At 44.8% G+C, this 27,250-nt stretch overlaps 9 protein-coding genes across 9 annotated transcripts; 4 read left to right on the top strand and 5 right to left on the bottom strand.

The window, feature by feature from the left end:
• Window positions 1–1,006: 1,006 nt before the first annotated feature.
• AGABI2DRAFT_115977 (hypothetical protein) lies at window positions 1,007–3,401 on the top strand (the record flags this gene model as incomplete). Its single annotated transcript, XM_006458956.1, has 13 exons — window positions 1,007–1,145; window positions 1,200–1,318; window positions 1,382–1,471; window positions 1,541–1,551; window positions 1,621–1,696; window positions 1,766–1,835; window positions 1,894–1,994; window positions 2,053–2,139; window positions 2,193–2,514; window positions 2,603–2,821; window positions 2,881–3,003; window positions 3,061–3,204; window positions 3,262–3,401. The coding sequence occupies 13 exons, from the start codon at window positions 1,007–1,009 to the stop codon at window positions 3,399–3,401; spliced, it is 1,641 nt and encodes a 546-aa protein (XP_006459019.1).
• A 139-nt stretch (window positions 3,402–3,540) lies between these two features.
• Window positions 3,541–5,543, bottom strand: AGABI2DRAFT_217897 (hypothetical protein). The gene is made up of 9 exons (XM_006458955.1): window positions 5,349–5,543; window positions 5,090–5,258; window positions 4,981–5,017; window positions 4,709–4,905; window positions 4,479–4,621; window positions 4,360–4,400; window positions 4,152–4,294; window positions 3,886–4,092; window positions 3,541–3,825 (listed from the first exon to the last, which is right to left on the bottom strand). Exons 1-9 carry the CDS (start codon window positions 5,511–5,513, stop codon window positions 3,620–3,622), a joined length of 1,308 nt encoding a protein of 435 aa, XP_006459018.1. The 5' UTR covers window positions 5,514–5,543; the 3' UTR covers window positions 3,541–3,619.
• Window positions 5,544–5,942: 399 nt separating this feature from the next.
• AGABI2DRAFT_183821 (hypothetical protein) lies at window positions 5,943–10,171 on the bottom strand. The gene is made up of 32 exons (XM_006458954.1): window positions 10,014–10,171; window positions 9,790–9,954; window positions 9,587–9,729; window positions 9,474–9,524; window positions 9,273–9,414; window positions 9,049–9,223; window positions 8,712–8,992; window positions 8,641–8,661; window positions 8,527–8,583; window positions 8,429–8,464; window positions 8,280–8,375; window positions 8,136–8,223; window positions 8,066–8,077; window positions 7,988–8,013; window positions 7,814–7,933; window positions 7,713–7,763; window positions 7,639–7,659; window positions 7,511–7,587; window positions 7,395–7,455; window positions 7,285–7,346; window positions 7,190–7,232; window positions 7,047–7,135; window positions 6,943–6,990; window positions 6,835–6,886; window positions 6,776–6,781; window positions 6,676–6,722; window positions 6,563–6,623; window positions 6,444–6,506; window positions 6,357–6,394; window positions 6,237–6,302; window positions 6,160–6,175; window positions 5,943–6,099 (listed from the first exon to the last, which is right to left on the bottom strand). Exons 7-32 carry the CDS (start codon window positions 8,742–8,744, stop codon window positions 6,004–6,006), a joined length of 1,386 nt encoding a protein of 461 aa, XP_006459017.1. The 5' UTR covers window positions 8,745–8,992; window positions 9,049–9,223; window positions 9,273–9,414; window positions 9,474–9,524; window positions 9,587–9,729; window positions 9,790–9,954; window positions 10,014–10,171; the 3' UTR covers window positions 5,943–6,003.
• A 105-nt stretch (window positions 10,172–10,276) lies between these two features.
• Window positions 10,277–12,278, bottom strand: AGABI2DRAFT_200925 (hypothetical protein; the record flags this gene model as incomplete). The annotated part of the gene is made up of 3 exons (XM_006458953.1): window positions 12,208–12,278; window positions 10,816–12,097; window positions 10,277–10,759 (listed from the first exon to the last, which is right to left on the bottom strand). Exons 2-3 carry the CDS (start codon window positions 12,091–12,093, stop codon window positions 10,277–10,279), a joined length of 1,761 nt encoding a protein of 586 aa, XP_006459016.1. The 5' UTR covers window positions 12,094–12,097; window positions 12,208–12,278.
• A 3,778-nt stretch (window positions 12,279–16,056) lies between these two features.
• AGABI2DRAFT_183819 (hypothetical protein) lies at window positions 16,057–18,641 on the top strand (the record flags this gene model as incomplete). Its single annotated transcript, XM_006458952.1, has 11 exons — window positions 16,057–16,097; window positions 16,147–16,283; window positions 16,334–16,426; window positions 16,495–16,657; window positions 16,709–17,022; window positions 17,072–17,356; window positions 17,406–17,642; window positions 17,894–18,258; window positions 18,307–18,372; window positions 18,423–18,552; window positions 18,607–18,641. 11 exons carry the CDS (start codon window positions 16,057–16,059, stop codon window positions 18,639–18,641), a joined length of 1,866 nt encoding a protein of 621 aa, XP_006459015.1.
• Window positions 18,642–19,326: 685 nt separating this feature from the next.
• Window positions 19,327–21,617, top strand: AGABI2DRAFT_200921 (hypothetical protein; the record flags this gene model as incomplete). Its single annotated transcript, XM_006458951.1, has 14 exons — window positions 19,327–19,442; window positions 19,494–19,560; window positions 19,619–19,665; window positions 19,724–19,790; window positions 19,848–20,128; window positions 20,179–20,264; window positions 20,317–20,458; window positions 20,509–20,577; window positions 20,627–20,810; window positions 20,865–20,946; window positions 21,009–21,047; window positions 21,101–21,172; window positions 21,227–21,298; window positions 21,353–21,617. The coding sequence occupies 14 exons, from the start codon at window positions 19,327–19,329 to the stop codon at window positions 21,463–21,465; spliced, it is 1,437 nt and encodes a 478-aa protein (XP_006459014.1). The 3' UTR covers window positions 21,466–21,617.
• A 1,078-nt stretch (window positions 21,618–22,695) lies between these two features.
• AGABI2DRAFT_191096 (hypothetical protein) lies at window positions 22,696–24,438 on the top strand. Its single transcript, XM_006458950.1, has 3 exons — window positions 22,696–22,868; window positions 22,920–22,969; window positions 23,030–24,438. The coding sequence occupies exons 1-3, from the start codon at window positions 22,833–22,835 to the stop codon at window positions 24,216–24,218; spliced, it is 1,275 nt and encodes a 424-aa protein (XP_006459013.1). The 5' UTR covers window positions 22,696–22,832; the 3' UTR covers window positions 24,219–24,438.
• Window positions 24,439–24,451: 13 nt separating this feature from the next.
• AGABI2DRAFT_191095 (hypothetical protein) lies at window positions 24,452–24,721 on the bottom strand. The gene has a single exon (XM_006458949.1). The coding sequence runs from the start codon at window positions 24,616–24,618 to the stop codon at window positions 24,454–24,456; it is 165 nt and encodes a 54-aa protein (XP_006459012.1). The 5' UTR covers window positions 24,619–24,721; the 3' UTR covers window positions 24,452–24,453.
• A 915-nt stretch (window positions 24,722–25,636) lies between these two features.
• On the bottom strand, window positions 25,637–26,699 carry AGABI2DRAFT_65740 (hypothetical protein; the record flags this gene model as incomplete). Its single annotated transcript, XM_006458948.1, has 3 exons — window positions 25,637–26,382; window positions 26,443–26,575; window positions 26,634–26,699. 3 exons carry the CDS (start codon window positions 26,697–26,699, stop codon window positions 25,637–25,639), a joined length of 945 nt encoding a protein of 314 aa, XP_006459011.1.
• Window positions 26,700–27,250: the final 551 nt, after the last annotated feature.

The raw sequence follows: 27,250 nt of genomic DNA, 5'->3' as shown, positions 1-27,250 counted from the left end.
CTTACTAACAACGTCGCCCACCGGAGCTCGCTAATTTTTTTTTTTGCCACTTTGGAGTTCGATCAAGCGCTGTCGTTTACTTACGCCCGTAGGTACCTAGTGGTACCTTTTACCAAGTTGACGGCACTGAGCTCGCTGTTTGAGGAGGGGTCTTTCTAAGCTTTACTTGGGAGGAAAAAGATGTATATATTTATATTTTTGGCCGGGATGGTCTTTTGAAGTATTACTGAAGAATGAGCATGCGGTGTGAGGTTATGTGAGTAACACCGTGGCACTGTCCGTGCGAGTAAACTTACTTTGAACTCATATTATACTGGTGGTCACTCACCGAATGGTGTGCCAGTGCTTCTTTTGGTACAACCGGTCATGGGTAACTTGACGCCCGAACTGTGCTATGCTCCAACAACTCTGATGGCACCGAGGTTTGGGTCTTTAGCTTTTAGCAATTCTACCGTGGGCTCGAAGAAAAAAAGTTCTCTACTCCACCAACGTTGATTTGCGTGGTGGTGGGTTTTTTCTTGGCTTAGGGAGTGGAAATACTAAGGACTCTCAAGAGAGGATTTTTTTTTTGTGATTTAAAGTACTTGAACAATCTACAACGTTCAAAAATGTAGGGATGTTCTTGACATTTGCAGAACGATACGTAAGTTATTGTGATGGACTTTATTTTAGAAGCTTCAGAACGACCGAGCATCGGCCGCCTTTTGATTTTACATATAGTGATTGTATGCATGAGAGTTTCATTGATCCTTGTTTATTTCCTCCAACCCTCCCCCCTGCGTTTTTTTTTTGCGGCATCGCACGGCCGTCTTTCCGCAAAGGGCAACATCATATATCTTCTCAACGGGTCAAGAAATTCGTCACTGACAAGGCTTGACATGACATCGGCACACTGGCATTGGCATTCTTGTCAGATTGTTATCTTGTAAAGTACATCATTATCATCTCCGTTTGTCGCTTACGCATAATACCTATAAAGAAGCCGTTTCTCATGCCCTTGTCATTGATGAAGTCCCTTTTGTTTCTTGCTGTGTTGTTGTCTACTACTACTACTACGGCACGCTCCAATGCACCTCAAGTCAAACTTCACAATACTACTCTTATTGGAAGAGATGTTACTGGGTTGAAGCAAGATTTCTTCGGTGGTAGGAATCTCCTTTACCGATGATGTTTAAAAGCCTCTTTGAATTAGGATTTAGGAATACCTTATGCTGAACCTCCACTTGGTGATTTGAGGTTGAAGCCTCCAGTCTTGAAGAAACACCTCGATTCAGTTACTTTTGATGCTTCGAATTTTGGACTGGCATGCCTCCAACCGGTAATGAAATGGCCCACTTCACTTCACTTCGTACATTCAACATTCAATTACTCGTTTTAACAGGATGTTCCAACTAGTTCCGTATCAGAGGACTGTCTAACCATCAACATATTCAGACCTTCAAATGTCCGACCTGAAACTAAATTACCTGTAGTAAGTCTTACTCTCTGTTCATCGTGTCTTTTTTTTCCGTGAACGTCGGTTAAACCAAACCGTTACAAGTTATTTTGGACGTGAGTCAACAAATGTTCATTTAAACTTCATCTTCATTATTATGGGTGCCTGAAACATGATATAAATAGCTATGGTGGCGGTTTTCAAGCCGGTTCATCGTCTATGTTTAATGGTAGTTTAATCGTGAATAGGAGTATTGAGAGGGTAAGCCTTTTTTCAGTTTTTGAGGTGATGTGTTTCTTGATGTTTTAATTTTTGATTTCTTTTTGGTAGGGAACGCCTTTGATTTATGTTAATTTTAATTATCGACTTGGGCCACTTGGATTTCCACAAGGACAGGAAGGTACGTTGTTATTGTTGAAAATGAGGTAGATTTTGGTATTGATAAGAGTCTCGGTCAGCTTACGATAAAAAGGCACTTAACCTGGCTATTCAAGACGAGATAGTAGCACTTGAATGGGTTCAACGTAACATAAGAGCCTTTGGCGGCGACGAAAACAAGGTTTTTATTTTTTTAATTTTTTTCAACCTTTTATCTTATTTCACTGCTTCGCACCAAGGTGACAGTCTTTGGGGAAAGCGCAGGAGCTATCATGAGTTCAATACTCTACCTCAATTCTCCTCTCGATCGACTAGCTAGGGGAGCCGTAAGTATAACCCTCTACACCTACTTCCGTTTTCATAAACACGACTTCAATAGATTCTTGAATCTGGTTCCCAAGCGTCTTCTATAAACTTTCCTGCTATACGCCGTCAATCTACATGGGAACTTTTCGTCGAGGGTGTACCTTCTTGCACTTCTACAGCTTCGTCTAACGATACTTTTGACTGTTTACGACAAGCTAATTCAAGTGACATATTTACTGGGTTGTTGAGTGGAATTCAAAGTTCTCCGGCTGCGTTTCCTTTTGAACCCGCTATTGATGGACCAGGAGGGGTATATCCAGACCTTCCTTCAAGAATATTTGATAACGGCACTTTTGCGCGAGTGCCATTTATTGCTGGAACCAGTATCGATGAAGGTGAGTAAGCTTAAGACGCATATATAATTCTCATTTTGAGTCTGCAAAAATACTCAAACTCAATCTCCTTTTTCGTTGCGAAAAATAGGCACATTCTTCATGCCGATAACTCTTAATTCTGAAAAGCAAATTCACGAATATCTTATAGCCAATTTTTCTCCTCCGTTGGTCTCACTTCCAAAACTCGAGCAAGCGGCGGATAGGATACTTGAGTTGTATCCTGATGTTCCAGCTCTTGGTTCCCCATTCAATACAGGCAACGAAACGTTTGGTTTGTCTAGTTCTTTCAAACGAGCTTCCGCAATTTGTATGTTTCTTGATTGATGATTCCCCCTTTCCTTTAAATAACTTTAAGATTGTTGTTAGTCGGTGATATTTGGTTCTTATCACAGCGTCGATTCTGGCAACAAACGGCTTCTAATGCGGGAATGAAGTCTTGGGGATATCTATTTACACAACCCCAACCACAAAATCCAGCATACCTCGGCAGTAAGCACTGTATCTTCATGCTTTCCACCATTGTTGCTCAATCATTTTTTTGAATAGCGACGCACTCTGATGAAATTGATTATGTCTATGGACAACCATCGGATACTTCTCCTTCTGCGTTAAAAGTGAGCGTTACCATGATGGATTATTGGATTTCTTTTGCGACAAATATGGACCCGAACGATGGAAAGGGAATTGAGCGTAGGTGTTCGATTACTCAATCTCATATATACATGACTCTGACGAGTGTTTCTCAAGGACCTGTTTGGGAGCAATATATGCCCCGGAACGAAAGACTTATTGAGCTAAATGGTAACGATACCAAGATGATTGACGATACGTTTCGAAAAGAACAGATGGACTATATCAATTCAATTCCCGCCGTGTTCCTCCATTAAAACGTGTTTTTGATATTTTAGGTAGTTTCAACTCTCTATGCCGCATCAAGGGAAAGGGAGAATGAAGATATATGTATTAAAATTGTACCTCAGTTATCAGCCGCATTCATGGATTTACCGCTTAGCAAATTCTGTATGAACACAAAAGAACTCTTGCATATTTCAAACCACGATTCTGCATCTTACAGACACAATCCCTCAAGTTCTAATGTACAATCTCATGAAACGGAAATAGGACTCAAACCCATAGCTCTCTTCCCAAGCTCATTATCAACATCGCCAACGCCACCTATTCCAATAAACTCAGCCTCAGCTGGTCCTTTCGGGAAATCAGGAGGACGTTGTCCAGCCAAGAAACACTCTTTCTGTCTTTGAATATAATCCAAGTTCGAAGTCGTAAACGGCACCGCCGGGATATACATGACTTCATTGTATTTCATTTGTCAAATCTCGAGGGCGGGATACTAGAGTAAGAGAAACTCACCTGCGGAATCTTCGTTTCCAGTATGATCTTCTTCAACGGAGTGAACGACATCACAATGCCAAAACACGGTATCTCCAGGATTGACTTTAGGTGCTGAAGTCATAGTTTTCTCCAAGAATAAGTGAGGGTGTAAACGAGGAGTAGGGGTTGGTCCTGCAAATCCGTTATCGCGAGGGTATATTCCAGGAAATTCAGGATTATTCAGATCTTTTTTATAAATCAACAGTTATTATAAATATTCCGTTATAGCAAGTCATTCGACGCACCGACTGCCCAGTTTTTGGGATCTAGTATATCAAGAGAATCAACCGGAACGAGCGGCTTGAAGAATGGTCGTAATATGATATAGGCGTTTGAAAGTAACACGTTGGGGAATACTTTCAATGTTCCTTGACCTGGACCCGTTTCACTGGTAAGTTGATCTCATTTAGATTCTGGCGTTTACACGGATGAAGAAGGATAGATGGGTCATACCTCATAGATAACCATCCTTGAAAAGTTCTAAATACGGTCGACTGTCGAAGGTATAGTCAGCCCTGTTTCATAACCAAAAGGAAAAAAGGAACGAAAGGAAAAAAAAATCATCGCCGTACCTGATTAGGTCGACCATACAACGAACTACGTGCATCAAGTCTTCCTCTCAACGCATACGGATCATGTTCACGCCAATTTCCAGTCAAAATATCCTCAAAACATTTCCTAAACGTAGGATCCTCCCACCGTTCAATAGATCCACCTGTAACACGTTGGCAAAGAAAAAATCATTAATTCAGAGTCGAAAACAAATAGAACGAGTTCACAGTTACAAACGGCGCATACTCACCATCGATATGTGGAGGATGAAAACCCCACTTAACACCAGGCTTTCTGATCCTAAATCTATCGGCATATGTCAGAGGAATAGATAGATCAACGTCTTTTGTGGGAAGACCCGATTTGTCGTGATACAAATTGTTCAACCAAATCTCGGCTTTCAAGAAATTAGGGTGTGCTCGTGCTTGGACTTGCGCTTTCGTCCAACTAAATAACCAATGAAGTCGAAGAAGAAGAAAAACTTTAGTATATTATAAGAGGGAAAATACAAGTGCCACTCACTAAAGTTGAAAAAACTGTTTATCATCCACAGGCGTCCCTATTCACCATATAACACAACCCAACCCCTATCAGTACACCGACAAGTACAGTAGACAATACTAAAACTCACCCTCAACATCCTGATTAACTTTAACAAACTCCCTCAACGATTCCCTCCACTCCACAGCCTTATCATCCTCAACCACATCTCTAATCACCACACATCCACACATCCTAATCCCATCCAAATCTTCCTCACTCAACTTATCCAAATCTTCGAATTTAACTTGCGGTATACACTAAGTGTGCAAAACCAATCAATCGTCGACGAAAGAGCATTATCAGTCTCAGAATCAATCTTTCTCCTCTTTAAAAAAGGAGACACTCACATCAGATCCGCCTCCCTCAATCTTCCCACTAAACCTTACCAGTTCCTCAACAACCTCCTTCCATGCCCTCGTAATGCGATTCTCAAAATCAGGGTAACCAGAAGCAATCTGACGCTTCAACTCAGTGAATCGAGGAGGATATAATCCACCATTTGGTTCAGACATCGTTTTCAGCGTGTTGCGTGGGTGCGTGGAGTGGATTGGATTCTAAAAGCGTGTCTCTCGTGTGTATACTTGTATATATACAGCTTCACTATAATCCGGGGTTGACCGAAAGCTTCTTGATTATTTTTAGATCTAGTCCGATATTTGTCCGGGCGACGCATGACCGTCAATAAATCATTTAAAAGATCATATGATTATCTGTAAGAGAAAAAAAGGAATAGGAGATAGCAGGATGACTTCTACTATATAGCGACGAATTCAATTGTAAACGAGGTAGCAAGGGATTCAAGAAACAAGCACGAGGCAAGAACTTTTTTAAATGCAAAGGAAAGCCGGTTGGATGCATGGGTCTCATCAAAATCGAAAGAACAAAAAAGAGGCGTTACGGTAAGACCATCGCGGCACTAATTAAAAATATAACTAGACGGGAAATGGGAATACGTAGAGTAGATCGGAGATTGGTTAAGTGAAAGAATGAAAGCAAACTTAATTATTGTTCGCTCTCTTCTTCCTCTTCGGCTCCATTTACTCCATTCGTGCTTTCTTCAAACTCTTCCTCGTCTTCGAACGCTTCTGCTTCTTGGTACTGTGAAAAAAACAAAAAAAAGTCGTAAGAAAGTTTGAGTTTGTATACAATCTTTCCTACCTGTTGATACTCGGCGCTACAAGATCACCCAACAATCAGCCACTAAGATCGAATATGAAAAGAACGGAAAAACTCACATCAGATCTTGGGTATTACTTTCTGCCTCAGAAAACTCCATGGCGTCCATGCCTTCGCCGGTGTACCTACATAGCATGAAGAATTCAAGATGCAACCAGCCATATACTGAGACAACTCACCAATGCAGGAAAGCACGGCGTTTGAACATGGCAGCAAACTAAGAGGAAGTCAGCATTAGTTATCCGAAAAAAAGGCGTGATACGCACCGCTACCAAGTTCCGATGGAAGAGCTCCTGAATGGACGTCGAATTTAACAGCGCCGTGGCAGCCTAAGAAGTTTAGTATAACAAACCATTCAAAGTCTCATTGAACATATCAAACATACCCGTTTTTGACCGACGGGAGGTACGGTTACAAGAGAAACGGATATTTTATCAGGGATCCATCTAGACGTCAGATAATCAGGTAAAGCCATGTGAAACCATGTGGCCCACTTACTCTACGAAGTGTTGGGGATTTTTCGTTTGCAGGTCACGAACGGAAACCTGATTGGTTTCTTTGAATAAGCGAGCGATATGTCCTGATGCAGGAGACCTACATCTGCCTGTTTTAAAACGAATGTCACCAATATCTTGCCAATAAAAATGAGTAACCTACTTCTCGGGAAGCTATGTCGCCACGGTAGATAACGGCAGCAGTCAAGTATCGCCTGGGTTTTTATGTCTTCACATCACATAATTTGGAGACCAACCAATTCATACGTACCCATGACGTGGTTCAACGGCGACTAGCATGTTTTGTTTATCGAATAACCTATTTTCAAATTTAGAGGGGGTGGGTAACCTACAAAGGATGCAATGAAAACGTACGCTTTTGTCAGTTCGGAACAATTATTCTTTTCATACGCGGAAGCACCGGTTCCGAAGAAAGGAGCATAGGCTGGCATGAGGAAATGAAGCTACGCCAGAATCAACATGTGGAATGTAAAAGAAGAGTCAACGATCTAACTCACTCGGGGGAAAGGGATCAGGTTCACTCCGATTTTCCTCAAGTCACTTTGAAACAAGGTCACTAGGTACGCAGTCAAGATTCACAAGTTGAACTTACCCGTTAAGTTGACCGGGGAAACGCAGGCTGGTGCTAACACCGCACATAACCCGGGAAATGAGCTAAGAAGCGAAGGTCAAAACCAGTAAAACAGTGACAAGGATACACACGTTATTCAGATTTTCGAATCCAGGGGTCTTGATCTTGAGCGTTCGCTGACAGATATTGTAACTAACGTCGGTACATTAGCGTTAAAAAAAAAAATCAAGGGAAGTTAAATTCTCACAGTGCTTCATTGTCTATGCAGATCGTGAGATCTCCGTTGTCGATGAGTTGATTTACTGCTAAAAGGGAATTGTACGGCTACGTAAGATCATCAGCGCGTGGCAACCGAAAATCTAAAAAGGTTTTCACCTCAACAACGGTCTCCGAAACCTAGTGCATAGCCGTCAGGGCACGAATCGAACCTAAGATCAATAATGACGTACTTTAGGAGACGGGAGAATCGAGAACGTGGCCAACATCCTATCGGGATACTCCTGACCATCATTGAGACGTAATTCATTTAATCTCCGGAATCGGAACGTACTTCACGCAATTTTGAGAGTAAGAGGCAGCCCAATCCAGCACCAGTACCACCGCCCAGAGAGTGGACGATTTGGAAACCTTGTAGCGTCTCGCAGGCCTCGGTTTGTCTCCGAACGACATCCTGATCAGAGATCAGTTAAAGATATGCGCGTGGTTGGGGCTGATGGTGACTCACCAGAACAGAGTCGACAAGTTCAGCGCCTATATGCCAGTGTTCAAGTCGTGTTATTGACGTTTAATGAAAGAGTAATACCTTCTGTGTAATCTGAAAGAACAGTTTCAATTCCAACATCGGACTTCACGAACATACGGGTCCTACTCACATCCCTTTGCCCAATTATTACCAGCTCCCGAATCTGCAGTCATGAACGTATCAGGACGAAACAATGAACCCAAGGGACCACTCCTCAGCTAAAGTCAAGCTCAAAGTTAGCGCTTGTGAGAGTTATCAAATGCCGTCATCTTACCCTGTCGCAAACGCCAGCTTCTAAATCCACTTGCACGCTGCGGGGAACATAGCGCGTCGTCCCCCCGTACTCGACTTCTGTAAAATAAACACCAGTCTAAAATGAAAGTCAGACAAGACAAGCCTTTTCTTCTGTTTGACAAAAATTACACGTTGCATTTGTTGAGGGTCAGAGCCCTTGAATTGCTAGGAGAGGCCCACACATCAGCGAACACGAAACAGAACGAACGAAGAAAAAAGCGACCAACTCCTGTACGATCCAGGCCATGCTCCGCCAAGAGCATTTCCCAGAAATTTTCGCCGACCTACTTGGGTGTTGAACAACCATCTTTTTTCGACATAGCCATCGATATGAGCAGTACCTGGTTTCCGGCTTGGCCGACCTGCAGTGGGATGTCAGCGAGAACAGTGAGTATATGCGGTTGGTGCTTGCCTGAACGTTGACGATTTCCCGCGAAAGAGGCATTGTGAGGGAAAAGAGTGAGGAGGCACAGCTGTAAGGGAAGCACGCTGCCCAGACTAAGGGCACGGCGTTTGCCGAAAGAAGCGACCTCCCACGGCATATTATTATTTCACCAACTAATTACTACAGCACAAACGGCCAGATCGCATTCCGGCGCGGATACTCCTTTCCAAACTCCTTTCTGTAGTTCCTGTGTTTCTTCACTGCCCACACCGTCATAATATACGCTGAAAACGCGACAAATATGTATGCTATAAAGGGATCAGCATTAATAACGCCGTATCGTAAGATGCAAAATTTTTTTTACCTGCGATACTATTTGTCATTACGGCGATAACCACCCAGCCCATCACTTCGAAGAAGTAATTTGGACAAGAGACCAAAGAAAATCCATATCCATAAGGAATGGCACGAGTTCGAGTGCCAGGAGGACGAAGGCCTCGCAAAGTCATGTGAGTATGAAAATTAGAGAGTTCAGCAAACTGTTGAAAGAGTCAATTACAAGTGGATAAAATAACGTCAGATACCCACAGCCCATAGTCCAGCAGCGATATATAAGAAATCTTTGTTGTTCCGGTAGGTATCCAGTATAGAAGGCGAAGTGGCCGAGTATTTCGGACGATATATGTCACACGCGAGTAGCAGTCCACTCAAAATATGATAATGGCCAGAACTGAATCACAACCGCAATCGAATGAGTACTCGGAAATACAAAGAATGCTAAAAGCCCACTTTTTGAAAACATTCATAAACGGCATGGTGCCATTTGAAAACCGGTGAACACTGTCGGGGCAAAGAGGTTATACACGCGTCATCTTTTCGAATAATGAGTCAGAACGACTTACAACAAAGTTTCGAGCTCCCGCTTGACGAAATGTAGCATCACCATCGCATACACATATTTCTGCAGCATGCTATGCTCCACAGCTTTCCCATACCACACTTTCGGGAAGTAATAGAAAAGTGGGTGAATAAGGAGTGGCCCAACCTGAAATAATCCCGCGTCAATATACCACCTATCCGGGAGAGGGAAGGCTGAATAACACACGTATTCAATGAAAAACACGGTCCTCCAGCCAATTTGAGGACCCAAATCCTTGACCTGCAATTCAGATCCCTCAAACTTGCTTCCAAGCACAGAAGCCAACTCTTGATCATCCGCCAAGGGTTTCCTATCATCCTTCAGAGTAACCTTTTGTCTCGAGGCGTAGAACTAGAAAAGAAGTAGCTCTATTAAAACGCAGTTTAATTTTCAGAGAATGACGCTCATACCTTTGGGTATTTGAGGAAAATAGCCTTTTTCACGTCGGCAATGGTTCCATGTTGGGGTATATCAATCTGTATAGGCCAGTTCTTGGCAAATTGAGGTGGCCTCGAGGCTGCAGAAATGCTGATGTTGACCATCGGGGCCAAGTGCAGACGCACACGTGCGTGTAACCGAACACTATCAACCAATCATGCCGAGAGTCACACGAGTACAAACCAAAAAATATAAATATATCGATACATTGTGTAGTAAAAATTCATATACAAAATCACACCCAACCCTCCGAACATTTCTTATCCGGCCTCCGACTATTTCTACCTTTACACTCCAACTTCCCACAATCCTGACACGGACTCTGACAAAAATTTCGCCCTCCCTTTCCTTTACAATCCTGTGAACCACATTTACAACAATGTCTAGGACTCCGTTTACTACCATGAGAAGAACTATCCGGTTCACCCGATTCTGGCGAGAATTGAGAATTTTGAGGGGGTGCGGAGATGGAGTTGTTGTGTGTAGGTGGCATTCCCCCAGTGTTTACTAATCCTGCTGGGAAAAATGGGTAAGGAGGGTAAGACGGATAAGGTGGATATGACGGTGGTGGTGGGTAAGGGTGTCCTGATGGACCAGGATGGGGTGCGACGGTAGGTGTGACCATAGAACTCGATCCTGGTCCAGGCGCTTTATTCCCGTTGGCTTCAGCTACGGCTGAGTTTTCTTTCCAAGCATTATTAAATGCATCTGAAAAAGTCTGATGCACCCATAAGCAAGAGCGTATTCAAATTCAGAAAAGAACAACAAACGAACCTGATGGTCTGTTTCATCTGGTGATGCCCCCTCATCTTGATCTTGATGCATACCAGTCTCAACAGCACCTGTCTCACCATCACCCACTGCATTACTCCGTACAACATTCTCCACCGGTGGTCCCATAAGCGGTGTCCCATCTTCCGGTACACCCCGCTGAATAGCATATATCAAATTCAAAATAGTATCCTTCCTCATCCCAGTTTTCAAACACGCCCGAACCATATTCCACAACGACCTCGAAACTCCCAAAGCTTTCCAATTCCAGATATTCGGTCCCGTACCAGAATCGGTATCCCCATACATCAAACGCGCAGGGAACTCATCTTGAAGTTTAGCTGGTAATGAGCGAAGAATGGAAGCGTCTGTGCTGGCGAATTTACGTCCTTCAGATCCGGCGGATGCGCAACATTGAGAACTCTTGCATACGTATTCACATCCGATAATAAAGAACGGTTTCTCGATGTCGTAGATCTTGATCGGCCCAGAGCTGATACGTCCTTTATTGATGAGGGACTGCGAACAAGCAGGACACGAAATTCCATTGAAAACCAATGGTTGAGGATCCCAATATAAAAATCGATGTTCGGAGGGTGTTCGAGCGGTAGAAGCCGATGCAGTGAGCGCAAAATACGCAGGAGACGAAGGAAGCCAGAATGTTTTGAGGATAGAATACAATGAGGGTATAGGTTGAAGTTGTTGAGTGTTGGGAGTCAGCGAAACAAGGTGAGATTTGAAAGCCTCTTCTACAGTGGGCCCTGCACTCGAAACAGGATTGGGTGCGGCCAAAGCGTTGAGAAGCGTAGATATGAAAGAGCTAGGTCTTTCGCGAGCAAGTTCCGCCCAATCATCTTTCTCCAAATTGGGATCAATTTGAAACGTCACGGAAGGTGGTGCGGGGCCCTCTCCCATAAACATGTTCATCGGAGGATAACCGACTCCCGACAACCCCTGCGGCCATGTATTAGAGTCGCGTTTGGGTTTTGGACGATTCGGGCCAACGGATCCAGCAGGAAAGCCATCCTTCCGAGGACGACCGACTGGACGTTTGATTTTTATTGGGGTACCTAGTAGATTCTTCTTCGAGCTGCCTTTGGGGCGACCAGGACGACGTTTGACTGGTTCTGAAGGGTTGCCGTTGGTAGATACAGACCCAGACGGAGGGGCGCCGGCATGATTGGACGTGGAAGACTCAGGAACATGGCCAATGAGGGAACCGTCGTCAGCGTAGACCTGGTTGTTGGTAGAATTCGTGATAGGGGGACCAGCGCTATCCATATTTCTGCAAAGTTTTTATTTCAGCATTTCAGGTTCATATTTTAAGAGCAATTACGAGGTACAAGTTTTTTGTTTTCCTTGCTCGTAAAAACCGAAAAAAAATATGGTACTTACAAAGTAGGCTCCAGAAGTCCCAGTATGGGTACTAGGATATTCCTATAACAAAATCCAAAGGAAATTTCTGGAAACTAGACGAGATTGAAGGCGGAATGTTTTTTTTTGTGATTAAGGATTTGGGAGGTTATCTCAGTAACTCGAGGTTTGTTTGCTTGACATCCATCCGGTTAATCCCTTGTTTGCTTACATAATTAATCTCAAGCGTGGATGTCAGTCGGCCTCCTGCTACACCAACTTCCAAGATCCCCCTCACTGTAACAGTTTTGCTTGCTAGGCAGTCTTGCTTGTAATCGTTTCACAAAGGCGTCTCGCGAAAGTACACCTGCTAACCAACCTTTCCTGTTTTTTTTTCTTATCTGCCAAGTCGGGTATTACGACACTATCTCTAAGTTGACACATAGCGCAAATAATGGTAAGTGCTTGCGGTGCTAATTTTGAGCAAGCGTTCAAGCGCTCGAGCTTATTTTGTCGAATTTCCGCGAAGCAGCCGATTCATACTCGTGATTAACGTGCATGTTCTCGCAGTACTTCCGGTTCCCCGAAGGTGTAAAAGGTCGCACCGGGTCTGGGAGGAAACGGCTCGACTTGCGCGATCCTTTCATGCTGTCTTCCTGAAGGAGAAGGAGTGGATAGCAACAGATTAAGCTGAGTCTGAAGAACTCGTATCCACCGGGCACACCACGTGTGCAGCGGCCCACAGCTCCAGGTACAAATTATAATCCTGCGCTCATTTAACCATTTTAGTCAATCCCTTTGTGGGCCTCGATGAGGACCTGTGCGGACAAACCGCTTTCGACAGGTAGGTTATCGGCGGTATCATATTCTGATTTCACGAAGGTCTTGTAAAATTTCACTCGCTCAAGTTCCGAGTTGTGGTTGTATTAAACTGATATCAGGAAAACTTGCACCCACAACTCTTCATGAGCGCCCACTCTTGATTGGATGGTAAAGAACCAGAAGAGATCAAGGTAACACCTTGTCATGGAATACTTTACTCAGGGATCCAATCCCAAGCATAAAGCAACTTCCACATAAGTGCCAGTGGAGTAGGAAGAAAGCAACGAAATTGTGTAAACGTCCGGTGATATATCCACTACTAGGTAATAGAACATTGACACTCTATCATTAGAATGACAGGTGAGCTAGAAGACTTCCTTCATCTGTTCGTCGGTACGGGATCCTGCATGATCAACAATATAACCGTTGTGCTAAAGGAAAGCTTGCAGTTCACTCAGGACCTTCTGTATGGCTGGCAGCTGAATTACAAGAAATTGAAGGATAGAAGTACCCGCAACTCTCTTCCACAAATCTTCCAAGGGAGCAAATAAAAGCCATAAAATCTGCAGTTGCAAGCTTTAAACTGCACGATAAGACTGGACCCTGATACTACCCAAGACCGCACTCCCTTGATGACATCAATGATGACCCTTATATCATCCAGACAAGTAAATCGACAAACGGAGGTATCGACCCCACGAATAGCCTACGAATAGAGCCACGCCCTTGTTCCTAAACAAGTAATTTCGTCCTAAAACGTACCTATCCTTTCATGCTGCTTGGAACAGTGGCAGGGGTTGCTACTTTCTATTGACCACGCTCGTAGATGAAATAAACTTACATTTTTGGAATTCCCTTTCATGCCAGACGGATAACGTATGAACTCCCTCGGACTATAAATTGATGAGAATTCAAGATATAAGTCTTTCACCTCCCGGCTGCGACAATATACTCCGCTGGTCATAAGGATACCCCCCTACCACTCATTGACACCTATTACCACAAACCTTCGAGTGCCTTTGACAAAAACCCTCTACACAATGAAGTTTTACACCATCGCTGTATTCATCATCTCTTCTCGTGAGTCGGTTCAGTTTCTTGATTCATGGAAAGAGTAAGACATCTGACTTGAATGAATGTAGTAAGTGTCGCTGTGATAGCTTCACCAGTCCCAGTCATCGAATCAGTTGTGGATGTTGCGCTACGTGATCCAGTAAGTGTTACAGCTTCTTTCCATAGCGGAATTCGGTCTGACGAAGGCATCAACAGGAGGATCTAGATCCCACAGAGAGAGGATGCGGAACCTATTGCGTTTAAACGCACCTCGCCTCCTCTATATGCGCCACCCGACCGCCGTCCCATACCCGCCATGCTATCCTATCTATCTATACACCTTCATACACCTCATACCACATCACACGCACCGCTTTCCTTCTCGGTTCATTCATGTATTTATTCATCGCAGTCTTTATTACTGGCATTGTATTTCGCACTTTCGCTACTGTATATTATTTCGTCTTCATACAGATCTGTTTCGGGCCCTAAAAGGGATAGAGGAGAAATCGGATCGTTCGGATGGGGGAGGAGTGGGGATCACGGAGAGAGATGAGAGAGAGAGAGATGATATCGAGGAAGCTTAGGAAACGAAACAGAATTTTGTTCGTGTTGGACAATTTGCCTCGTTCTTCGTAAATCTGTTTTAAAGCTTCAGTGAAGTCTACCCAATATACATAATCCAAAAACTTTATAATAGACCATAGTGATGCGTTGGTCGAGTTTTGATGGCGGACAATTATCAACTCACCGTGTATTTTCACTCTACATTGAAGTGGTCCAAGATTTTGTGCAACATGATTTTGGATGTCATCAGAAACAGAGCGCCCTGAAAGGGTTGGCACTTGCGTAGTGCCTACTTAAAGGCTTGCGTAACCTCGGCCAAGTACGAGGAATTGCACTCCAGGAGTCCAGCTGAATGGATGTGCCCGGGAAGGAAATTTCAGTGTCACAGAACCTAGGTGCTCTCTTCGAGTTCTCGGCTCTGAACAGAAAGAAGGTCATCATTTTGAGGGAAACATGCCAAGACTGCAGCCTGTCTCAGCGACGCTTTGATCTGGATCAGTCCACAAGAAGTTCAGAATTCTAGACGAGCGTGGTCCTAAAGTCTGATAGACGCTGTCAAAGTACGATGAACTACTTGAGATTAGCTCGGTACCCCCTCACCAAAATACAATGCTAGAACATTTGCGCCTTGTGCGTGCGGCGACGCGCCGAGAATTCAGCAACAACGTTTGAGTTACTTACAAAATTCTGCGATACAGGTCATGATTTCATGCCTTCCGGAATAGATCTACTCGGTTGTGAAGAATAATTTGATTTCAAAACCTGTGCCATCGGAGTTTTCGCAAGTCGTTTTTCAAAGCTAGCATACACTTTTGATAATCGTGCCACCCACCATTCGTTCACTGTGATAGTAACGGGATACGCTTGCATACATAAGGATGATCATGAAGGATTCAAAGCCCGGGAAATTCCCATATTCAATCGGAGTCTGAATATGCCGTAAATCCCAAACTCATTTTTTTGCTCACTGCTCGCTCGTCCACCTTTGCTGCTGAGGTCTTCTCATCAATTGGGGTCTGTTAAATCGACTTTTCATCTGGTAGAGGTCAGTCTTTCATCTTTAACTTTGGGTACTCCTTCTTCCATCCCTCATATGACGATCATATAACCGAAACTTAGGAAGTGCCGTCTGAATGCCTCCAGAGGAGTGTATCTTGACGAATCCGGTTCTCTGATTCACCTTGTCCCCTTTTCTCTCAAATTATTCATTCTTTAAACTTGTACTGATCCAATCTGCAGTAGATCGGTTATATCATTTTGTGCGTATCATGTTAGTGGCTCTACTGCGCTTGGTCTCCACTATGAAGCATCCCTGTTGTACCACTACTACGATATATGGAATATGGTTTTCCAACACTGTGGAGAGTGACTTCATATTAATAACTCCATCCCCCAACAAGCAAAAATATACGAAACCTTTCCTTCTTCATCTTCACTCTGACTACCAACATGTCCAGCGAATTTCCTATTGATCTCAAGCAATTCAGAAAGTAAGCTTATCGCTTTCAACCACCATTCGTCTCAAACACATTCGCCAAGGCTCTCCCTTGATCCCCGGAATCCAAAGCTATCCGCTGATCAGAAAGCCACCCTACTTGCCAATATCCAGTTATTGCGCGATGTCATAGTCCTTTTCACTGCGACAGCGTCCGCCAGGGGCCTCAGCGGGCATACCGGTACACTATTAGTGATGAGCGATGACGCAACACCTGACGCTATCAAATAGGTGGTGCCTATGACACTGTTCCCGAAGTCTGCATCATTCTCGCCCTGTTCGAGAATTCTAAGGATTATTTCCCTATTATTTTCGATGAAGCAGGTAAGATACTGCATATATGCTATGTGCATGCTATGTCTGACCTTGCCTCATCGTCTATGCGCTCTTAGGACATCGCGTTGCTACTCAATACCTTTTATCCGCCCTTGAGGGTCATATTCCACCTGAACATCTACTTCGCTACCGCGAGGCAAACTCTAAACTTCCAGGACATCCCGAGTTAGGCCTGACTCCCGGCATCAAGTTTTCTTCTGGACGCCTCGGTCATATCTGGTAAGTGTTCACTCCAGATAGCGCGCATACGAGCTTTAACAAGTTTCGCAGGCCGATGGTCAACGGTGTTGCCCTTGCAAACAAGGATAAGACTGTTTTCTGCCTTGGCTCTGACGGGTCTCAGCAGGAGGGCAATGATGCTGAGGCTGCTCGCATCGCCGTTGCTCAGAACTTGAACGTTAAGCTCCTAATTGATGCTAATGACGTCACTATTGCGGGCCATCCTTCTGAGTATCTGAAAAAATTCGATATCGAGAAAACACTCAAGGGTCATGGCATGAAAGTCGTCAGGGTAGATGGCGAGGATATAGACGCTCTCTGGGATGGTATTTGCCAGGTCGTCAATTACAACGGCCCTGCTGCAGGTATGCTTGGAGCTAATTGTGATTCTACATATTGAAGCCAGTATCTTAGTTGTCAGCACACGTGTCATGGCGCCTGGTATTCCTACGATCGAGGGGCAAGTAAAAGGACACGATGTCATTCCGGTGAAAGGTGCTCTTGAGTACTTCAAGCGACGTGGCCTGCCCGACTATTCCGAACTTTACAACAATATCAAGACTATCTCTTCTCCGTATCTCTATGTGGGCTGTACTAAAGAAGTCGGTGCGAACCGTATCGTGTTTGGTGAAGCTGTGAACATGGTCCTTGACGGACTTAGCAAGGAAGAAGCCGCGGAAAGGGTCATGGTGATTGACAGTAAGTTGAAGCGTGTTATAAACTGCCTTTTTTTCTAATGATGTTTCAGGTGACCTTGAAGGTTCAACTGGTTTGAAAGGTATACATCAGAAGCATCCCGAGGTTTTCGTTCCTTCTGGAGTCATGGAGCGCAGTAACTTTTCTGCCGCTGCTGGCTTCGGGTTTGCTCCGGACAAATTCGGACTATTTTCGACGTTCTCTGCTTTCCTAGAGATGGTGGTCTCTGAAATTACCATGGCTCGGTTGAATAACTGCAATGTTTTGAGTCACTTCTCTCATGCCGGAGGTACGATTTTAAAAAACCCAGTATAACATGGATCTGACGTTTCCTTTACAGTTGATGAGGTAGGCGCAGTCTTTCATAAGTCTGTCTTTTTCTCATGGATGTTGATATGTCTTCCATGATTGGTGGATAAAGATTGTACGTCGTTTTTGGCTCTTTACCTTTACCCACTAATGACGTAAAGGCGGACAATACATGCCACTTTGGTGAGTTCATCACCGCTGTCTTACCGCACTTCTAACTCTCTTCAGCAGGGATCAACAACATGTTTGCAGACAATGGCCTCTCTGATGTGCATTCATATCTTTACTTTCCCGGCGATCCAGCACAGATGGTGGCCATAGTCAAGGCCGTGTTTTTCCAACGTGGCCTTCGCTTTATCTTTTCTACAAGGTCCAAAGTACCATGGATTCTCAAACAAGATGGTCAACGCTTCTTCGATGGTGACTACACATTCAGTCCTGGGAAGGATGATGTTATCCTCGAAGGCACCGCGGGATATGTTGTCTCCTTCGGGGACATGTTACACCGATCTCACGACGCTGTTCTGAGGTGCCGTCAAGAAGGCCTAGACGTAGGATTGATCAACAAACCAACCCTCAACATGGTTGACGAAGACGTGAGATAATCTTGCTTACTCCTCGTTATCTATCTTATGAGCGCCCAGGTCATTCGCAAAGTCGGACAATCTCCTTTCGTGTTAGTAGTGGAATCATTTAATCAGAAAACTGGTGTAGGGACCTCAACTTGGATAATATCCCCGTCCTACTAACTTTCTTCCAGCTAGGGTCTAAATACGGAACTTGGCTCTTGGAGCGTCATCTCACCCCAAAATACGGATATATAGGAGCTAACAAGGAAGGCAGTGGAGGTCTGTGGGAACAAGTCTTCCATCAGAACTTAGATCCGCAGTGTAAGCATCATCGTTGTATCCGCGAACTCTTTCTTTTACTCATCATTCTTACAGCAATTATTTTGAAGATCAAGCAGTTGTCTCAGTGATTCTAGTGGTATATTTGTTCCTCCCGATTGATTTGTCGGTGTATGACTGTACATATGACGAATAAAGCGATTACCATCAATTATGAGATCGAGCTTTATCAGATTTATCTCGTGCCTGCGAATATTTTGACGAATGCAGGCCGTAGTGGCCGCCTTCACACCTCCGCTTGCCGAAACCTTCCCTAATTGCATAGAGGCTGACACCCAAACTATATGGATTTGATTAGAAATCGCCATACAGCATCATTTTTAGGACTCGTGAAAAAAAGGCTCGTAATCGGGCTAGGGTAATTCTCGGGTACGGGTGTAGGCAGCCTCTGACCTACCCGAGGGCTACAGTAGTGGGCCCTAGGAATCTAGGACTCATCCATCCTGAGGTCGGATCCCTAAATTCGGACAACATTTTTCGAAAACAGTAGGCCGGGTGCAACGGACAGTAAATCCAAGATGATCCAAAAAATGATCCAGACAGGAAACTGGAAAATGACCCTCTTTCCTCTTTCGGATCCAACATATATAGGAATTATCCGGGGTCCTACAATACCAGACACCCCCAAGTTCGAATCAGGGGACGGTTTCAGCAGGCTGCGAGAATTCTTCCTCGAGGAGAAACATTTACCCCCAAACAAAACCTCTTAATCTGTATAAGAATCACGACTTCCTGAGAGACACTCATTCTTCCGCAATGCCTCAGATCACCTCGGGCGCTACCGCTCAATCAGCTTTCGCTACTCAGCCCACTGAAAAGGATCCTTATAGATACCAAGTGGGCTTTGGCAACTCCTTTGCTAGCGAGGCATTGTAAGCCAGATTTACTCTATGTCTCTCGGATATGATTTAAACCATCTTCAGGCCAGGTGTACTACCCGAAGGCCAGAATAGTCCCCAGAAGAACAAGTATGGTCTTTATAATGAAGGCGTACGTCTTCTGTGTACATGTTTTCCGGGATTTTCATGATGTCATATCCGTCTAATAGATGACTGGGGCATCCTTTGTTGCGCCTCGGGCCGAAAACAGACTTGCGTGAGTGATTTATAATGTAGGAAGGGCCTTCTGGATGTTCTGACTGTTGCTCGTTTAGATGGCTTTATCGTATCAGGCCATCCGTTGCTCACCAAGGGTTCACACGGCTCCCCGATAATCCTGATGTACGTCGTGATGACTTCTTTTAGATCAGATTCTGATGTTTGCTGATGCTCTGTAAGCTTGAATCAAATTTCCTACCTACGAACAAGAATGTGCACGTCAGTCCTACTCAGTTGGCTTGGTTGCCGTTCAAATTGCCAGCGGATAGTGAAAAAGTTGACTGGGTGGATGGTTTGAAGACGATTGCGGGGAATGGTGATCCGACATTGAGAGAAGGTTTGGCTGTTCATATGTATCTTGCAAACAAGTCTATGGATAAGAGAGCGTTCTGTAATGGGGATGGGGACATGTTGATTTTGCCGCAGCAGGGTCGATTGGATATACAAACGGAATTCGGAAAGTGAGTGTTGTGCGTCGAGGGTATATGTGATATACTGATTTTTTGTTTAGGATGATGGTTAGGCCGGGCGAATTATGTGTAATTCAGCGCGGAATGAAATTCAAGGTTATCCTTCCTGACGGTCCGTCTCGTGGATGTGAGTGGTATACCGCTATTCTTCTGAGGGATTCTCCTGACTTCTTTACCAGATATACAAGAGATATATGGTACACACTTCGAGTTACCCGAACTTGGAGCTTTGGGAGGGAACGGTCTAGCGAATCGTAGAGATTTCGAGACTCCGGTGGCTTGCTTCGACATTGACCAAAGTTCGTGGGAGATCGTTTACAAGTGAGTTCAATTTTCGCCCTTATCAAAGTCTCGATATTCATGGTGTATAGGGTTTCTGGTCAGCTGCACGCTTGTCACCAAGAACATACACCTTTCGACGTTGTCGCGTGGCATGGAAAGTATGTTCTTCGTCTGATTCGACTGACCTTGCAACTTATACGAGCTTAGCTACGTTCCCTACAAATACGCAATGGAGAAATTCATTTTTGTCGGTAGTATCTCCAAAGATCACATCGACCCTTCCTGCTTCTGTGTCTTGACTGCGAAGTCGAAGCACAATAATGCACCCCTTGTTGATTTCTTGATCCTTGGTGAAAGATGGGACGTTGCCACTAATACCTTCCGTCCGCCCGTGAGTCCTCGCCCTTTTTTGCTTGAGTGATGTGGATTTCTGACATTCTCGAAGTATTATCACCGTAATTCTTCGACCGAGTTCATGGGTCTTATCCATGGTGTGTATGGTGGGCGTAGCGATGGTTTCCAGCCTGGTGCGTTCAACCTTGTATTGGTTAATTAGAAATCTAACAAACTCGAAACCTCCATATCACAGGTGGTGCCAGTTTCGAGACAGGTTTCTGCCCTCACGGAGGTAAGTACTCTATATCACCAACCGCCGGCTATGCATTTAAACATGTCATCAAGTGTCATACGATGTATGGAAGGCAGCCTCGGAGCACCCACTTACGCCAGAAATCGTTCACAAAGGCGTCCTTGGTAAGATAATTTATGTTTCAAAATGCTACTTTAGCGACTGACAATTACTGCCAGCCTTCATGTTTGAATCTAGCATGCCGTTCACTATCACAGAGTATGCGATGAATCGTTGTGGGACTAAACACGGTGCGTTTGATACATATTGACAGCTAGATGAATTAGCTGATTGATTTGGCGCAGAACATGAACCACAGATGTGGGACAACTTGAAGGCTCACTTCATGAACCATCTGGATGAGATCAATGCTGACCTCAAAGCTGCAAAACTGCCTTTGTTGGGTAGCAATCGGTGATTTATGTAGTATGTATAAGAACTGTGTACCGGCGCAGATGTATGTATAAATTGGTTTGGACTCTACACCCTTTGCTCGATCCTACTGTAATTCGACAGCAGAGGTCGAGTTTTTAACTGATAACTAACTATGCAATGGCAAGTTCTGGTCTCGTATACGGGATCCAACGTTTTCTTCTCCACTCTGTACTTTTGGTGTCAGTATATCGAAACATACACGGCGGACAAATAGCTGTCAAGTCGCATGCCGAGTGATGCTGTCATGCGGCATGTCATGTGGTTGTCATGTGCAGTGTCAAGTCATCCTATGTCACGCTAGCGTCACTCCCTTAGATGTAATCGTTTCAGTAACCACTCACCGCTACTTCCTACACCTTCTCGTGAAGTTATATGTACATGCACACTGCGCTGTTAATTTCACGTTATAATACACAATAATAAAACCGTTTATGAGCAATGTTGGCCATATTCCACTGACTTAAGGGCGCGATGACATAATCAAGTGACTGAGGTACAGGTAATTAGCAACCCAGTGCTTCTCCGTCCTTAATGGAGCCAAAAATTTGCCTGCTGTGATGTGCATTTAGCATTATTAACACATAAATTTATGAATACCACTGAGACACTAGGCTACAATTCGAGATTAGTTGGGGGGGCAGTTTCCGTGTGACTAATATGTCACAATAAGTCACAGTATACCCAGTGTGACCTGTGACCCGGCAACTTGACAGTGCACATGACAGCATCACTCGGCATGCGACTTGACAGCTATTTGTCCGCCGTGATAGCAAATGCGACTATTGTGATATATTGGATATGGCTGCTCGGTCAGACTCCTTCTTTGAGAGGAATCCTCTCCTTCCTATAGGGACAATCCGGGACCCTGGTATGACTCGGTTTAGTCACTCTAAACTTTAAATTCTTTGATCATCGGTCATTAGCTGCTATTTTTTGTCGGGTGGCCCCACTTGCTCCAATCATTCTGAGCGAAATATTCACTGATCTGAGCCATCAAATCAAACTGAGATGGGTTGCTGACCGTCTCTAATGGCAACTACTACCTTGGTGTGCAGTATGTAGGTACATTCGTCTAGTCTCTAACCATTTGATACTATGATTCAAAAGTAGGGTTGAACTTCAGCGCCACCTTCTAAATTTCCAGTCATGTGACTTTGAACCCCCTAAAACGCCGGGGTTGACCCTGGACTGGACAAGAACTTGTTCCAGCTTCGTTTCAGCTTTCGCCCCTCTGCCTTGATTCAGACTCTATCGCCCTATGAACTGGTTTTGCAAGTCGTAAAGTCTGAGAGAACGGTGCTTTAACCTTGACTGTATCACGAGGTGCTGCCTTCGATAATTACAGACGTCATGGAAGCTCCAATTTCATCCGCGCCAAAGTTGAAGGTATTAGTCTCTTTGCTAGCTTCAACCGCTCTCTCTCTCATCATCTTGTAGGGTATGCTGGATCGGTCTGAACCGCCACACTCACCACGTCGAGCTCCTAGGTAAGGAATTGAGGCTATCCGGCATTTTGACTCTCGGCTGACATAAGGTCGTGTATTCAGGAGGATGTCCGGAATTCGCAGTTCTCTCAGAGCAGAGCGTTACCGAAGGGCTGAAGCACAGCTGACTCAATCCTTGCGACGGTGTGGAAATGAACCTTCTATCTTCGACTTACAAATACGGACCCTCCGTCAAGCAACAAGTTCACTTGCCCAGTTCGCAGAAGAATCTGGACATAGAGCGAAGGAACTCACTTCTTTGACTGCCGACCGCACTGCTGTCGCAGATATCGACCCAGAATGCTACCGTTCGATGTTGTCTCAACGTTGGAAAGCCGAGCGGCAACATCATTCAATATCACAACATGTCGATGTTCTCCAACAAACTATCACCTCTCTCGTCACCGTTTCTTCTAGCGCCAGAGACGTGCTGTCACAAGGCGGAAATGACATTAATCATGTGTCAGGCCCAGATGACAAGGTTAGAACCAACCTCGTGTCATTCCTAAGCTGCCCCCAACGTGTTACTCCCATCCATCGCCGCCGTCCTCGCTCACGGTTTCTCAAAGCCCATCTGCGACCTCTTAACCTCGGCTCACTTACTGCTTGTACTACGCCCACTATGGCTTTGCTACGGGATACAATTCCTACTTGCCCTCCAGAAGTAGAATCCAGCAGTGACTCTAGCGTTGATACGGGTGTTCGAACACCCCTAGCAACAGAATCTTTGGTTGAACCGCGACAGCTTGAGCTTCAGATCGAATGTGGCGAAGAAGTTGGAACAGCTGTCATTCTCACTCAACCTCTACCTCCTCCCATTCCTCTTGATCCCTCTAACGTTAAAGTTGAGCTCCCAGCCTACGTCCACGAGCTACTCTCCGACTTCGATACTCAAGCTCAAGGCCAGGCTGCCCCAGCCACTCCCATATTTGATCCGGAACGCCCTATTGACCCCGTTATGAAGTCCGGGTTTTGGCCGTTCAAAGCCCGGCCAAAGGACCAAGAACACGTGAAGTCGTACTCTCAGGGTGCCATTCGTAGTCGAAGTTCTCTCATGAGGCTGAGCGAGCTCCTACCAGCTCCAGAGATATTGTCGCTGCGGAGAAAGGATAATACGCGGGAAAATAGGCCTGGGGAAGAAGTTATCAGTAATTCTCGATCCTCATTCTCGACCAGAGCAACTCGAAAAACGAACTCAAAGGCTAGTCGCCGTTTTTCTTTTGCAAAGTTTCAGTTTGGACAACGTACATAGATACACTCTTTTTATTGACTTGCTTGATTCATTGTTGCAGTTCCTTTCTTGGCATTCCTTTTTTCCCTCGTCATGTTCATCCCAATGTTATCTGGCATATTTTTCTGCATGACAATTCAGAATTGTTCACATTGGGTGACTTCCCGCAGGTATTTAGGGACAACTAGATGTTAGAAAGATTTATATTTAGGACAATCAAGGATTGTGTGGGTTTCCCGCGGCTTTCTCTGCAGACTCAACGTTGGACCGTTGCTGCCGTTCGCCGATGAACCACGTAAGTGTCCATATCGTCATCTGACGTACAGCCACAATCAAAGGCATTTGAATCATAGAAATCGCCACAGACTTTATTTGTTGCGAAGTAGAGGACCCAGATATTGCTGGGCATCATCTCGGCCATCGAGTGGTCACCCTGACGGTCACCCGGTAAGGGACATGGCAAGGTGCAACCATTCCTCGCTTAATTATCATTTTTATCTCGATCACGTATTGTATGAGTGTATGGATATGATCTACGCGCCTCCTATTCCTCATCTCATGATTCTGATCCGTTAAGGGTGGAGGGCGTGGAGTTGGATTTGCTTCGCGTACGCGGGTGATACGCGAATCGCGCAAGACTTGTGTTACATATGAGGAGAACATATCGACTGCCACAGGAGTCTCGATGTCACAGCGTCAAGTTTCAACAAGCCTTCAGGGCTACCCCTATCCTCAATCTGTAACATATCGGAAGGGCACCCTACCCTATATATACCCAGCGCTTGTTAGCTGCGGGTAATGAAACGAAACATCTGGCCTATACTTGCGCATTGATCGTAAGTACACCCACAAATCATGGTGCTGTTCATGAGCAAACTCGCTCACGTTGCAGCTCACCACCAGCATTAAAAAACAACCTCCCACCCGCTCTACATAAACGCTATACGCAGAAATGCTATTGACCGGTTTCCCTTGGATTAGAAGACGAGCGAGGAAAAGTATGGAGAGTATGGGTGTCCCGATGGCTTTGAGTAACTTGAGGAGAAGATCATCACCCAAAATTTGTGCGTTATGTTTGCTCAAACTTCTTGAATGATTTTAGGTTTGGAAGCTAAAGTTATGATTCAGATGATTTGAGAGTTTCTAGAATATCTGACGTACAAGATGATTTGTACGATGAGCTGTTATGCCGCGCTCAGATTGTATTTCTCTGAATGGTTTAGAGCTCGAGAGAGTATCTTTGGGGAGATTAAGACATTGACTCAATAACAGTTGCAAGAGAGGGGAGGCAAGGTACAAGAGATGACTCGAAGGGATACTGTGGGGTAGAATCTTCACCCCTATCCAGCGAGTGGCCTTCATTCCAGCCGGGACTATTTAGAGCACCTCTGATTTCGTTGGGTATATACAAGTAGGTACTCACAATGGTGTACAACATCTTATTCTACTTTTCGCATTCGCTGCGGCGGCGTGCCTAGTCTAACCCTCGTAGGTCCCGATGGGCTCTTCGTCCGTATGTCAACCCCATTCCCGTTGCTTCCATTTATCCTGCCAGGCTTTCCACCAAGATAAACGGAAACAGTCTCCTTCATATTGTTTTGCGTCCCTTCTTCAGCCATTTCATACTCCTCTGCATCATAAATCCCCCCTTTTCCCCAATACATCCACAGTTGCACACCCAGGATGGCATTTAAAATGAACGCCATCCCGAATGCACTGGCTACGAGCCAGTCACCCACCTCCATTGCTGTCGTGTATAGTCTAGCGAGACAACCGAGAATTTGAGCTCCTACGGCGAACGTAGAGAGTTGACCTGTCGATTGAGCTCGCACATTCTGCATGATTTGGGGTAGTTTAGCAGAGACGGCCAAAGGCAGAGTGGCGGCTTGAAGGAAAGCAAGTAGCCAGGGAGGTATTGAGGTTAATAGGAAGACCATGAGGAGGAGGGAGAGTGAGGCGAATATCAAGTGTCGTCGTCGCTTCTTGTAATCATATGATAGGGAGGGCCGGTAGTGAATTATGAGGAGTACGATGATCGCATTTTGAAGGGATAAGAAGAAATTCTCTCCGTAAGTTGAGAATGGAAAGCCATGACGGAATGAGTAGGTTGTGTTTATTGAGTACGCCAATGTTTCAAGTGAAAATGAGGAGAATGATAGGCCGCGTGCTGAGCGTGCATTCAAGACTGTGCCAATGAAGTAGTAAGTTGGAGATCCCAAATTTGAAGATAGTCCTGCCAACGTACTGAGAAACAGCTGAGGTAGCCTCATGATTGATCCTCCAACGACAATACCGATGCCTAAGCCCTTGGAAAGGGCATACCGGAGGCATTCGGTATCCGTGAAGTGTAAACCTTCAATTAGTGACGTGTAGCATTCCTGTGCTTTACCCGGTTACTTGAAAGTGATACGTGAGCCGAGAAACACTTTAACTTACATCGCCTATGATAGATGTACCAAGATCCCTGATGAACCAAGGGAAGTTACGAGTAATGGCGGTCATGACATGGATGTTGCAAAACAAGGTGTGATGACTCCCGTACTTAATTGATAGCCGGCGTGATGTGATAAAAGAATGTATCATAAAGTGATTTGGACTAAGTGCTAACTATCTATATATGTTCCAATGAAATATGCCCAATGCAAAAGAATGGAGGAGGAAATGACCGATGAAAATATGCAAGTAGGGACGGAAGCATTTACATTACTAAAAGTCATGATATAATCTATGAAGATGTCAGGGAAAGTGCGGAAATAAATGAAACCAAAAACGAAATCCAAGAAGTAGCTGAGCAATTAAGAACGATTAGCATCGTTTCCTTGGAACTTACCAAGGAAAGAGTGGCTCATCATTTCCCTCAACTTTAGTCCAATCCTAGACGGGGAAGAGCCGGAGGTCGTGCCAGTCGAATTCGAGCTGAACCCAATTGAGCTACGCGTCTTAACCAATTTCCTCCCGCCACTCCTTCCTCTATTCCTTTCCCTTCCATCGTGGCTTTGCCTCTGACTTTCCTGGAATTTGGATGCAGGAGTCGTGTTATTATCGTTTTCCTT

The sequence above is a fragment of the Agaricus bisporus genome (genome assembly GCF_000300575.1).
Source record: "Agaricus bisporus var. bisporus H97 unplaced genomic scaffold AGABI2scaffold_3, whole genome shotgun sequence".
NCBI lineage: Eukaryota > Fungi > Basidiomycota > Agaricomycetes > Agaricales > Agaricaceae > Agaricus > Agaricus bisporus.
Note: the sequence above shows the minus strand (reverse complement) of the source record. Positions and strands in the feature narration are given on the sequence as shown.